The 13,269-nt window shown below is 36.8% G+C and overlaps 2 protein-coding genes across 15 annotated transcripts in view; one reads left to right on the top strand and one right to left on the bottom strand.

Annotated features, from left to right (window-relative positions):
* Positions 1-10,940, top strand: part of LOC105265951 (collagen alpha chain CG42342) — a 131,358-nt gene extending 120,418 nt beyond the window's left edge. For 6 of the 14 annotated variants that reach the window (XM_011303786.1, XM_011303790.1, XM_011303794.1 and 3 more), the window contains 16 exons: positions 213-303; positions 605-693; positions 1,097-1,186; positions 1,268-1,312; positions 1,692-1,718; positions 1,823-1,858; positions 1,942-2,046; positions 2,528-2,572; positions 2,725-2,787; positions 6,285-6,311; positions 6,380-6,433; positions 7,007-7,033; positions 7,395-7,430; positions 8,740-8,874; positions 9,412-9,726; positions 10,382-10,469. In XM_011303786.1, coding sequence (XP_011302088.1) covers positions 213-303; positions 605-693; positions 1,097-1,186; positions 1,268-1,312; positions 1,692-1,718; positions 1,823-1,858; positions 1,942-2,046; positions 2,528-2,572; positions 2,725-2,787; positions 6,285-6,311; positions 6,380-6,433; positions 7,007-7,033; positions 7,395-7,430; positions 8,740-8,874; positions 9,412-9,537 — 996 coding nt within the window. In that variant the 3' untranslated portion in view covers positions 9,538-9,726; positions 10,382-10,469. Of the gene's footprint in view, positions 1-212; positions 304-604; positions 694-1,096; positions 1,187-1,267; positions 1,313-1,691; positions 1,719-1,822; positions 1,859-1,941; positions 2,047-2,527; positions 2,573-2,724; positions 2,788-3,306; positions 5,611-6,284; positions 6,312-6,379; positions 6,434-7,006; positions 7,034-7,394; positions 7,431-8,739; positions 8,875-9,411; positions 9,727-10,381 lie in introns of those variants that run through there. The other 8 variants (XM_011303787.1, XM_011303796.1, XM_011303789.1 and 5 more) reach the window with 8 other exon arrangements.
* A 74-nt stretch (positions 10,941-11,014) lies between these two features.
* On the bottom strand, positions 11,015-12,083 carry LOC105265947 (putative peptidyl-tRNA hydrolase PTRHD1). The gene is made up of 2 exons (XM_011303781.1): positions 11,393-12,083; positions 11,015-11,226 (listed from the first exon to the last, which is right to left on the bottom strand). Exons 1-2 carry the CDS (start codon positions 11,576-11,578, stop codon positions 11,053-11,055), a joined length of 360 nt encoding a protein of 119 aa, XP_011302083.1. The 5' UTR covers positions 11,579-12,083; the 3' UTR covers positions 11,015-11,052.
* Between the last annotated feature and the right edge of the window lie 1,186 nt (positions 12,084-13,269).

The following is a 13,269-nucleotide window of genomic DNA, read 5'->3' as shown; positions in this document are numbered from 1 at the left end:
AACAGAATATATTAAATATATAATTTCCCTCTAGAATCAGTCTCTTATAATATATTAAAATATATATTCTCTCGTGCAGATGAAATCTGAACCCAACTAACATAAACTAATGAATTGTTTGTGGAGTAAAAATTAAACAAACCCGAGTGAAAATAAAAAGTTAAATCCAGAGGACCTGGCTGAATCTGAACTTTTGAGTGTCTCGTTTGTAGGGTATCAATGGAGATTGCCGTTGTACGAGAGCGGTAGGCCAACCCGGTGCCAAGGGTGATCCGGGGGTGAGAGGCGCAGAGGGTCCACCAGGTAGACTCCATAATTCACAAAAAGCATAGAGCAAAAACAGATTAAGCAACAGCGATAACCAATCCCCAGGATCCCGAGTTTCCCCTAACAACGAGCCCTCCATATTTTTTTAAAACTCTGGTATTCCCCCCCTGATTTTTGGAGTACGGTCAGTGGTTAATATTCAGGTTCTCGAGGATACCAAGACGCTTTTGGGAGGTGCTATACTCCCAGCGGGGTATTTTAACGCCTCGGATATTTCTGGCTTGAGGTGGCACTCTGGAGACCAGTCCTGTTCAATTATCTGTTTCCCTATTTTCAGGACCTAAAGGCGATTCTGGGGCGCAAGGATTACCAGGAGTCGATGGAGTCAATGGGGAGCATGGGATTCAGGGTCCACCAGGACAACCGGTAAGATCTGTAATAACTCACTCTAAAATAAAAGTCTAAATAAAATTAAATCCAAAATATTTCAATAAATTTTTTCAAATAATTATACTACATACGTTGCCTCAATTGAAATTATTAATTAACAATTGTTAAAAATATCCCCATATGTAAGAACAATTCATTTTTATGTACATCAGAGCAATTCGTGCTGATAACACCAGTTTTTCAATATTTTTCAGAAAAATCAAATGGATTTATGAATTTTTTCTATCGAGAATGTCTGGTATTTTTTTCTCTTCGCTTGAAAAAAAAATTGAAGTAATGAAGCAATGATTTGCAGAAAATGAAAGTAGATGAAAAGACAAGAGGAATGTTTAAATAATTTTTAATCAAGATGTGATTAAATGGTTTTGATGACTTGCAGGGCCTGTCAGGACCTAAAGGGGAGAAAGGAGAATACGGAGACATTGGACCCCCAGGGCTTATGGGCCCCCCCGGTTTACCAGGACCTCCGGTATGTATAACACGTGACACATCCCTAATTGAGTGGATTGCCAACAGTTAGAGATGTGAGCTAAATGCTTTTACGTTGCAGGGAGCACCGGGTCTCAGGGGAGAAAAAGGAGAGAAGGGAGAATCGGTGAGTTATTCAATTTCACGAGGTACTCGAGACCTAGGAGGACGAAGCCCATTGATTTTTCATTGTTTCATTCATTCGGTATAAAATAAATTTACTCTCTACCTTTTAAAATCATGTACTCCACTTTAGACGAAATATCTCACTCTATTTTCTCATTACTCTCCATTTATTCTCTATTTAATCTTGTCTTTACCAGCGCAATTTAACAAACGACTTTCCGATTAGATATTCCTCTCATCTCGCAGTAAAAAAAGAAAAAATCAAATAAATTGTGACATTAGCATTAAACTCTCTCGTCCTCCTAGTGCAGCAGATAAGAATGACATTTTAATTTGTTTCAAATGCAAATGATTATTTTCATGAATGGCCAACTGCGCAGAAGTACAAAAAGTTGAGGAGAAGACAGGTGAGTGATTTCTGGAATTATTTAAAACCCTCAACTTGTTGAAGTAATCAGAGGGGTGGTAATTAGAGCCTCTTTGTAATTCACGCCTTGGAATTTTATTACAGGGTGATGGAACGTTTGAAGTCAATGCTGGAGAAGTGGTGAGTGTCGAATACCATGGATAAACTGGTGATTGTTTTTCGTTGGTGAGAGTTTTGTTTGAATTCTTGGATTTGTTTCACAGATAATGGGACCACCTGGTCCACCAGGTCCACCTGGATCCGCAGGATTACAAGGACCACCCGGTATTAAGGGTGACAGAGGACACGATGGTGCCAAAGGCGAACCCGTCAGTATTAATTCCTCCCAAAATTTCATTTTTCCATCAATTTAAAAAAATATTCACCATTTAATATCTCCAATTTTTTATAGAAGCATTCAATCAACTCTATACATTTAACTCAGAATTTCGAGTTGTTTTCAATCTACCCAATTGTTTGAAGAGCATTTGAAATTCTCAAGTGCCCCAGATATTTCCACCCCCTCAATGACAAAATCACAAAATTCAACTTTTTTTTCTCTCCCACGGGAATTCATTCCTCGGAGTATGAATAATTGAACACGAGGAAAAATCAGAAATACGAGGAGAAACAACAGTCAAGAAATTAATGTAAACTTTAGAAAAAAAAAGTAGATTAAAATAAACATGAGTCTGAATAAAATACAAGACCAGAGTGTACAGTGAAAAAGTTGGCTAAAAACATGGGGATAAAAAGAAGAGATCGAGGTATCAAAACGAATTACTAATGTCTGGTTGTTCAATGTTTCAGGGTGAGAAAGGGAGCAAGGGAGATCCAGGTCCAATGGGACTGCCTGTAAGTAGAAACTCACGTTTCCAAATAAACCCCTGAAACTTTGATTGACACTCATTCCCTCACTCCCCCATCTGTTCACTTCTTATTCCCCCAATTGTTTAAGGAGCAAGAGGATTGATAGTGAATTTAATCCCAAGGAATTGTTGTTTCAGGGACCAATGGGCCTGAGAGGAGAGTCTGGTCGACCGGGTGACTCTGGTAAACCCGGTGCCTCGGTAAGAAAGCGAGCCTCTCGCTCCTAACGATCCTACAATTAATTAATACCCGTCATCACTCAATTGTCGAATTTATACCCCTTCGTCGATATATCACTGCCTCGCTGATAAATCCACCCATAAGCTCTTTCATCCAACTAAAAATCCCACGTTTCCCCGAGTTTAATATCCTGGCTGTAATTGGGAGTAGAAGAATTTAATAGTTTTATCAAAATGAGAGTATCCAAAAAACTAATTTTTCATCACCAGTAAACATCAATATTTCAGAACCCTTCGCCTTGAATTTAATTTTACCCTGAAATATTTATAAATTTGAGTTTTAAATTATATTATGAAAATCGGATAATCGAGTTATAATTCTAATTAATTATATTGCAATAAGAAAATTCTTGAATGGATTTGGGGGATTATTTTTTGGAAAAATGAACTTGAAATGATTATCTCATAGTCTTTGGATACTCTCATCCCTTGAATTATCGATTTCAACCCCGAAATTTAACCCAGACAACGCCTTAACAGCAGGTTGGCCCATGGTGATCCGCTAACAACTAACACGGGGATAGATCTTCTCCACCACCACCAGGCCACCACCTTGAAATGGGATAACCGACAATAACCCATCTAACAAGTGCACGATTATTAGTCAACCAAAAGAATTACAGCACTAATATTTAAAAAAAAAGAAAACAAAACAAGAGACCCAAGTACTTAAAAGCAGAAAGGGCCCTTGATGACCCACCAGTAGATCAAAAATAATTGGATACTCGATCATCACAAACCGATAAATGAGATATTTATGGACTTGTGACACAGAAGACAGTTATCCCCCTCCCTGAATATTGTACCATCGACAAACCCCTCTCAAAGAGAGAATCATATTATGTAAAAAAATAAGCGTCACCCCGTGGACGCGTGCATATAAATATATATTTATATATATTTTGTCACTGGATTAAGCCTCGGTATCGTGCAGTTACCGGTGCACAAAATCTTTTCCAATTAAGAAGCTATTGAGTACCGATAATTGAACGTAATTCATATTTGCCAACAGACTTTCATACCAAAAATGAGTAAAAAAAATTAACAAAAAAAGAGAATTAATAATGATAAATGATTCTAAGAGGCCCCCATATGAAATGTGGGCCCTGCGGTGCTCTCATTGTCAAAAAGCTGCCGATAAAATTTCAATTAAACAACTACCAAAAGCTCACTTTCTAACTTTATTCCTAAATGTCTGTATATCTATCTCTTCTTGTTCTACTTGTATTCTATGAAAAAATACATTATTTCGAAATGTTCGACGATAACGTCAAGTTACGTGATGTGATCTGATGGTCAATGACACCGATGTATGTCAAAAAAAAATATGTATAATGTATACCTCCAATTTTCAATTCTTTTGACTCCATGAAAATACAAACTATATGTCCTCTCTGAGATATAAGAGCGAGTGTATCATATTATATTATAAAGAAAAAGGTGAAAACGTAAAAAAAAAGTTGATGTTATTTCTGAACGAATGAGGATATTTCAAGAATTTCTCTTATCTCTTTTCAATTTTCGAATCAATTAATAAATTCCATAATATTCTAGAAAAATTGAATAACATTCGTGGAATATTATTTATTTTTTTGAATAGTCAATTTATTCAAGGCAATAATGATGAATCTATTTTAGTCTTGATTTTAAATTCAATTGTAATGAATAGAGAGACAAAAAATCATGGAATATGCCCATTTGTCCCATTCGTGGTGATGTCCACTGGTTAATGATTGATGATAATATTTTCAGTGTTGATGATTAGCCAGTGGGAATTCAATGGATGAAAGGGAATCCAACGACGAATGTAACGAGTCAACGTCCAGGGAGAAATAAATAATGCACCTTGTAAATAAACCATACGCAGCCTAGAGAAAAAAACACCTCGACATTGCGGGGCTATTTAGATAGATATGAAATGAAATTTGTTTCGAATCGAATTGACTAGTATAAATTGAACGGAGTTGAAAGGACATATTCAATGAAATTGGTAGTACCTCCTGAGGACTGCTGACTCGATGTTCGAGCGTTTGGAAAATTGAGCGCAATCAAGAAAACTATTCATCGAGATCTCGTTTATTTCTCCTTTCCTTATTTTTTCCCCAGATTTATAGTTGATTGAGGGAAAAAAAAAATTAATGAGAAGTATAAATAATTATACATTGATTGTATAACATCGTGTGCGATGGAAAAGTGAGAGGGAAAAAAAAAAAATATGGCCTACGATTCGCTTATATTGTCACTCAGTACTCAAGTTGTAATTGCTAGTAATTCGATATAAGAGACTCCAGTGAGATTGTATGTAAAATTGAAAGTGAAATCGCCCAGACTCGTATGAATTTTTATTGTGGTATGAGAGTTTTTCCTCATTATTTTTTTATTTTCATTTGAGATACGGAAATTCATCGACAAACCAATGCCTCAGCGAGACCTACTATTTCCCCTCCAACAATTGTTCATTATTTACAACTGTAATTATAATTATCAATGGATGAACAAAGACTTACGCTGGCGTACTCGATGAGGCTAGAGTAATTAATCCACAAGTATGCGCGATTGCAATTATGTTAGTTGTACTTTTATATATAGACTAGACTAAAATCGTTTTAGCATTAAGATTTTTTGGCAGAAAAGATAAAAACTAATTATTTGAGATTAAAGACGAATGAAGATAAAACAACAACAACACATTAAACACGCACACTCGACTACAAATGCGTCACACACTCGAGATTAATGTACTCACAATTGCGTTCTCCTGCTAAGTGCGGAGAAAAAAAAAAAGTAAAATGAAAATTGTTTGGAAACTAATGTTAAACCCAAAAGAGTCTAAAGACGAGTCTCTGATGTCTCTATTGAACATTAATATTAAGCGTAACATGACATTTGTTAATCGACAGAGAGGAGAGTAAAAAAAAACGATGGCAATTATTGCCGCGTTATAAAAAATACCAAACAGCCAAAATCGATGAAATTTGAAGAATTGTTTCATAATGTCCTGATTAATAAACAGAATGTGCATGTGCCTGTTGCCAATTTGCTTACTACTAAACCGATAAATTCCTGTTATCTCCCGAATTTGTTCTGCATTTTGTTGACTCCCAATCGATACAACACAATAATTTAACAATTGATATTGATTACCCGCGTGCAAATTAACAAATAGCATTGAGGAATCTTGTCTCTTCACTGGCCTGATCATTTGTTCCTCTTAGACACGTGAAATTTTCGTAATTTCACTGTTAATCAGATGATTATGGAACAAAGGGGACTGATAATGAGAGCCTAATGCAGCATCATTTCACTCTATCATTGTGCGTCAGCTGTGCATAGTGTGCGCTCGTCGGTCGTTTAAATATTTTCCTTTATTAATAATTACTCTGACGAGGACATCGTATTTATCATAAACATTTATTTCCATGTAATCTGTCTACTTCCACTTGTTCGACTCCTTTCAGGGACCACCGGGATTAGACGGCATGAAGGTAAGTTTATAAACAATACAAATCAGATAAATTAATCCATTCAATCGATTAATTATCGGTTTTATCAGGGAGCCCAGGGTGAGACAGGGACTAAAGGGGAGAGAGGGGATCCAGGACTACCGGTGAGTCTAAAAATCATTTCAATATATATTTCAAATATATTTATCAATATATTTATTAAAATGGGGAATTACTCTTTCATTGAAAATCGTATAGTTGCTTTATGATTACTAGTTGCCATTAAAATTTTTTTTAATTGATAAACTAATTGAATTCTAATTAATATCGACGACTCGGGTTCAGATATGAAATTTAAAAAATTATTTAATTATTTAACACGAACACACTAGCGCTCAATCGGCCATAAAATTTAAATAATTTATTACATTCACCCACTTCTCGCATCATATTCTCTAACTATATTCAGTCAAAAGCAAAAACACCACTAATTACTTCCAGAAAAATGGTTTATTCGAATGAAATAAAAATCTCGGATTCAATTGACTGATGTAAGATGAAAATTAATTATTAATAAAGTAATAATGGAGGGAGCGAATACTTGCTGATTGAAATAATTAATCCGAGGAGAGTAGACCATTTTTATATTGATAAAATCATAAATAAATCATAGCAGTAGCTGTCGTTGAATTGAATGGATTCCAAGGTATTGATACAATTTTAATTATCTCCCCCAGGGTACCGACGGGATTCCTGGTGCACAGGTATTGCTTTCACACCAAGTCAACCCCGAAAATACCCCATAAACCCCTCCCAACCCCCTGAATATCCTAATAAAACTTTCACAGTCTCTTCGAGTCATTACCAGAGTGAGTTGAAACTAACTCTCGCTTGTCTGCTCACTAACTGTCCATTCCCCTTAACTCCCACATAAACCCACCCCCTATCCAACCCCTGATTCTACTATTCCAAATGCCCGTTTGTCTTCCATGTACGATTATTCTCACCATCCTTACACCTAAACCCCTAAAACCTTGTGCTGGCGGATATCCGGCGCCTCCTCCATTCCAACAATTTCACACTTCCTTGGCGATTAATCACTCCTGCAATGTGACCGTATTACAGGGCTCCAAAGGCGACAAAGGTGCCCCAGGCGATACCGTGAGTACACTAAACACACCAAGTTTTCATAATTTTCCCTCAAGTACCCCCTACTCATTCCCTCCAACACCCCCTGTCTCGTTATTAAGTGCGTTGAATTTGCCAAAGCCGAGTTAGACGAGAATTCATCGGCTCTTCATTATTATTCTGGGGTTATTATTATCTCCGGTGGGGAACTTGTGTCTCGGGGATGTTTTACCGAGATAATTACATTTTTGGAAAATTTCACGGTTTAAACAGCGAATTTTTAACAGCCAGTGGAAACGTATGATCAAACGAATTTACCGTACTCATTAATTATGGATTTATCTCGGTAACTATCGGCTCAACGGGGAAACATCAGAGGACTATTTTTCTAGGTCATTAAATTTCCAATAAAAAAGTTTTTAGGACATTTTTACCTGAAATCGATAGTTTCGTTGTTTATTGATGTTTAAAAAAAATTCAGGACTCGCGTTACACACACTAAAGTATTTTCAATATTTATATTTGCAATTAAAATAATAAAAATAATGGAAATAATGAAAAAAATGAAAAAAATGAAAAACATGATTGAAAGTTCAATGAACCGTTCCCGCGAAATTAATTCACTCCAGAGAATAATCATTTTTAACCCGAGAGAATAATTCTTCCTGAAATTGAAGTCGAAGCTGTAATAATTATGAAAATTATAATTATTCTTTTCCGCGCAATAACTTCAAGTAGATTAAACAATATAATTCCCCGAATAATAAAAGTAATTGATCTTTACCCCGCGTTCTTGCCGTCTCCAGAGTAAAAAAAAAAAGAGAAGACGAAGCTAGATCAGTGCCACCAGCATTCACCCAGAACAATGGGAGGGTTGCAACCCCTAGCCACCGCTTCTACCCCAAAACCCCTAAAAACACCCTCCTATTATTTCTCCCCCATCCCCTCCACCCAGTGGACCTTTGCCAAGGGGTCACCCCTTTCGCGCAAAAACCACTGCTTTAATTAACGAGAAAATTAAATAAAAAAAAAAAAAAATACGAGGAAGCAGTAGAGCGAGCAAAATTTCCAAAGACTCACACACATTCCATCGAGTCTGGAATACTGTTCATGTAATTTAGGCTCACGACGAGACGAGAGCGCAATGCACTTGAAAAATTTACTCTCACAATGTTTTTTTTTTTTATTTATTTTTTTCTATCATCACATTCAACTATTGCTTGGCCTAATTGCACGCGGTGAAGATCAAAGAAAATTTTTATTTTGTTCTGCTTTTATCACGAGAAAATGGTCAGACAAAGGGTGAAGGAATTTATGGATTTATTGCTGGTGGTTATTGCAGGGTGCCCCAGGTAAAAAGGGAAAGAGGGGCGATAAGGGGAGTAAAGGTGATCAGGGTGTGCCTGGATTGGATGCACCTTGTCCTCTGGGTGCTGATGGCCTGCCACTTGCTGGATGCGGCTGGCGAGCACCACAGGTACATTTATTTTATCATTTAAGACGGCAATCATCATTTTCACGTCGAATAAAGAAATTATTAATGATAATTTTATAAACACCGCATTCCTCAGGCTGAAGATCATTTATTTAATTGTTTTTGTCGATTACTACTTTGACTTTGCGGAATTGTAGATTTGCCAAACCTAAACTGTTATAAATCTCTTGAAATTTCAGTTACAGTCGTCTGAATTTTCAATTATATGAGTATCAATTGAATTTAAACTGAAAACTCTCAATAAATTTCTTGTTTATCTTGAAAATCCTAAAAAGTTTGAATTTTCGTGCTCATGAATATCCAAAAAATCAAATGATTCATCTAAAAATTGTTAAAAATTTCAAGTTTTGTTTCCAACAGTGTAGCTGCATGTTTTTTTAATCGAAATGACTAATACAAAATTAGAGGCAAATGTTTAATATTATTAACGCTTAGATGATGATTAATATTCATAATTCGGTGGTTTTTGGTGTAATTTTTTGCTTGGGGTACGAAACAATTGGGATATTTGGTTAACAGGACTTGAGTACACCGAATCCATCGAACGAGGGACCAGAGCCAGCAGAAACAGATTATGAAGAGCAAGAGGAAGAGGATTACGAGGAGGAGTACACGGACCCCAGTGGCAACATGGCTGAGAAATAGCAACACTAACGAGACGTTACACCGGTTACATCCGTTTTCTATATGGTTGAATATCAGAAGCAACCAATCTATCTTAGCCCCTATTTTCAAAACGTGCACATACGTTTTAATGGAATGTACCAAAACCACTTGAACCCAACGCTTTTATCGTTGAATTTGATGCTGTCCCAGAACTAACTGACCCACCCGGTAATTTCGGCTTATTTAATAAAGGGGTTATTTGCGGTGAAAATTTGCATGGAGTTTGTGGAGCTGAAAAAATTTTTCATTTTATCAACCGCAATCCGGGGAAAACGACTTTTTTTTGAGAAAAATAAACAGCATTGAATAATAAAAAAAACACACAACGAAGTCGAAATCGTTGGGAGCTCGACAGCTGACCGAATTTCAGGGATTTTCAATATTTACAAATTCATGTTGAATTCTGAATAATTTAACGGTGGGAAACTACAGTGCGGCTTGCAGTTCACTCCAACTTGAGTTTATCCCGATGTTTCAGGGAGAGGATAAATTTTGAAGTGAACGAGAAATTCAAACTAAACTGCCAGGATTTTGTCTGAGGGATTCCCTCGATAAAAAAAGAAGCTCATCCACTGAATCTCGAATTTCGACTTCGTCGTGTGGAATTTTTAATAAAAAATCTGGAAAAAAAGGAATTGCTGAATTGCTGAAGTCAAATAAAAGAATTTTACTCATAAAAAGTCGAGTTATTCTGTTTAATCACTTCGGTAATGAGTGAAAAATGAGTAATCAAATGTTGTGATTAGTTGAACGAAATAAATGTTCCATTGACCCTCACCAAACTCCATTATGTGACTAATTAAGTCTCAATATGACATTTCAGTCCAGAATATTACGCGAGTGGTTACTCGAAGAGGAGGAGGAGGAGCAGTTGGATAATAACGAGGGTGTGTCAGTAATGCGTTCATCACGAGCCAATTGATGTCAATCAATTTATCTCCAAATTCAGCATCATCCCTCCCCCAGGAAGAAAACGGATGTTCAATCAATAGAGACCAGAGAAATACTAAATTTCCAACCAATAAAATGTCAAAACTAGTGAAAACGTATAACCAGTGAACTCTCAAAGGTTCTTGTCCAGTAAGTGTTGTAAATAAATGTACTTACAAGTGCCAAGCACCAAAAAAAAAAAAAACAAGTGTGAGTGCGTCAGTCGTCCGTGTGTGTCAATGTAAATAATATATAAATATTTATACAACGCATAGTTCAACTATAAACACAAACATGTGAAATGCTTGTGGTAGTTTTAATCAATTTCACGTCGATCCGATTATTCTGGAGAGATAACAGTTAACGTTTGATTATTGTACGTCAATTGCCAATGCAGAATGATTTTTAATATTATTTATGTATTAAATATAATGAGTCTATTATGCATCGTATTGATATCTCCATTATTTTCCCGATTGCTGAGTATTTGGTGGGGAGTCGATGGATAGAAATCACTCACCTCAGGTGTTATTTGAAAATTTTTTAATGGAATTAGAGGGTCTGTCAGTTTTTGAACAGTTTGAATTTCTTGAAGTATCTCTGAACTTCCTCCTTCGGGTACGGCTTGACAACCAGACACGTTGGCATGTTCTCAGGTTGTTCTATCCACAGTTTATGATCTATTTTGGATTCCTGGAGCTTCATATGGAGATCATTGAGGCTTTTGTCATCTGGGGCCTGCAACAAACGGAGTTATCATTTTTTTCATTCCCTGAATGTGTAATTTTCTCAAAGAAATGAATATTAAAACACAGAGTGGTAAATATTAAAATGGAAATAAAATGGAAATGAGATGGCATTGATTTTGTGAGGCTGAAATTCAGGATCGATTTTGAATAATTACCTCCAAGACGACTTTATGCATATTATCGAGGTCAGCTAGATAATCTCGGGTGTGGGGATCGTTATAGAATAGATGAGTAACAGCTGTGCAGGCATGACAGGCCTGAGCTATGACAGCACCCACTGGCCACTGCATACTCTTCATCAAATCTCCGCGAACAATGACGTATTGAACAATCCCCGACATTATTCCCCGAAAATACAACAATGTTTAATTAATATATATCCCCAGTCTTTTGTCCGTCCACTTGAGGTTATGATCACCTGATTTTCATCACCAACTGCAAGGGAAATAAACAACTGTCACCCCCACAATGAAAATTCACGACTGAACTCAATTCTCTTGAATTAATAATCAATAATCTTCAATTAATAATCCAGTAATTATAACTTTTATGGCTGCGCAGAGTGTTGTTGATAAATCGGCGCCTTTTTTTGTAAAATGGATAAATGTTCAACCACCTCCTCACGCATGCGCAGATGTATTCGGAAAATTAATTTATATTATGAATTCAAAAATGAATTTAAAAAAGTTTTGAGTTATCTTAATATTATCTATGGAGTGAATATGTGGGATTAATCTTCTTTATTGTTTTTAATTATTAATAATTGTTTATTATCTTCCGCGCACTTTTAGCCCCCGAGGATAACTCCTTCAATCCATTTATCTGTTGACATTTCCCTTTTTATCGTTTGATGCTCACGAGATGTCCGCCATCTTGATTTGACGTCAGCTGCGGCACTTGCACGCATGCGCACATGTGCTCTCTCCGCGGTATAAACCAAAGAGGATTGACGGAAGTAGAGGCTCAGTTCTGGGGGTGTAAGTGTCCCCAGAGGCATCGTGGTACTGCACCCCAAGAGAGGGAGGGCGCCACAACCAAAGTATCAGAGGAGCATAAAAATGGAGGAAGTATTCACTGAAATTTGAAATTTCGAAATTTTGCGAAAAGTATCAGGGGAGCATGAAAATCGAGGCGGTATTCACTGAAATTGAAAAATTTGAAAATTTCAAAAAAGTATCAGGGGAGCATGAGAATCGAGGAGGTATTCACTGAAATTTGAAAATTCGAAATTATTAGAAAAGTATCAGGAGAGCATGAAAATCGAGGAGGTATTCACTGAAATTGAAAAATTAAAAATTTTCAAAAAAATATCACGGGAGCATGAAAGTCGAAGAGGTATTCACTGAAATTGAAAAATTTGAAAATTTCAAAAAAGTATTAGTGGAGCATGAGAATCGAGGAGGTATTCACTGAAATATGAAAATTTTTCAAAAGTATCAGGGGAGCATGAAAATCGAAGAGGTATTCACTGAAATTGAAAAATTTAAAATTTTCAGAAAATAAAATTCACCTAGTCGTTTGATCCCTCTGACAGCGGGACTGCTACTGAGGCGCATGGACGGTGTGCGTGCGTATGCACGGAGTATCGCCGGGGGACCCCCCACTCGAGCGGTCTTCTGTGCGCACGCGGGGTGTTCTGTGCGCATGCGCGGAGTATCGCCGGGGGACCCCCCACTCGAGCGCCGTCTCCAACGCCCTGCCATTTTCAGTGGGGAGTCAGTCGTTCCGCGACCGCGCGTGGAACGGTTGGTCGCGCGTCGCGTAGTTAAAATTCGTTACCATCGGGGTCCTAGTGAGTGCATAAAACCGGCGCTGCCTGTAAACATTGAAAATACAAAGTGCGGGACTCAGTGCAAGTGATTTTGTGAATTGTGACTAAAGTGACAGTGACTAAAGTGACAGTGCGAATTAGATTCGAAGGATTACTTTTCTCATTCATTTTATTTTGAATGATTAAAAATATTATTTGATCTTTGATATTATTTTATTGATCTTTGTGGATTTTTAGTTGTTAAAACATTCTTGGTTGTGT

This window comes from Fopius arisanus, unplaced genomic scaffold, assembly GCF_000806365.1.
Source record: "Fopius arisanus strain USDA-PBARC FA_bdor unplaced genomic scaffold, ASM80636v1 scaffold00033, whole genome shotgun sequence".
Taxonomy (NCBI): domain Eukaryota; kingdom Metazoa; phylum Arthropoda; class Insecta; order Hymenoptera; family Braconidae; genus Fopius; species Fopius arisanus.
Note: the sequence above shows the minus strand (reverse complement) of the source record. Positions and strands in the feature narration are given on the sequence as shown.

Coding starts and splice junctions, on each gene's coding strand:
- LOC105265947 (XM_011303781.1), bottom strand. CDS start 11,578: ATGTCGGGGATTGTTCAATACGTCATTGTTCGCGGAGATTTGATGAAG. Junction 11,227..11,392: donor TGCATAAAGTCGTCTTGGAG/GTAATTATTCAA, acceptor CGTTTGTTGCAG/GCCCCAGATGACAAAAGCCT.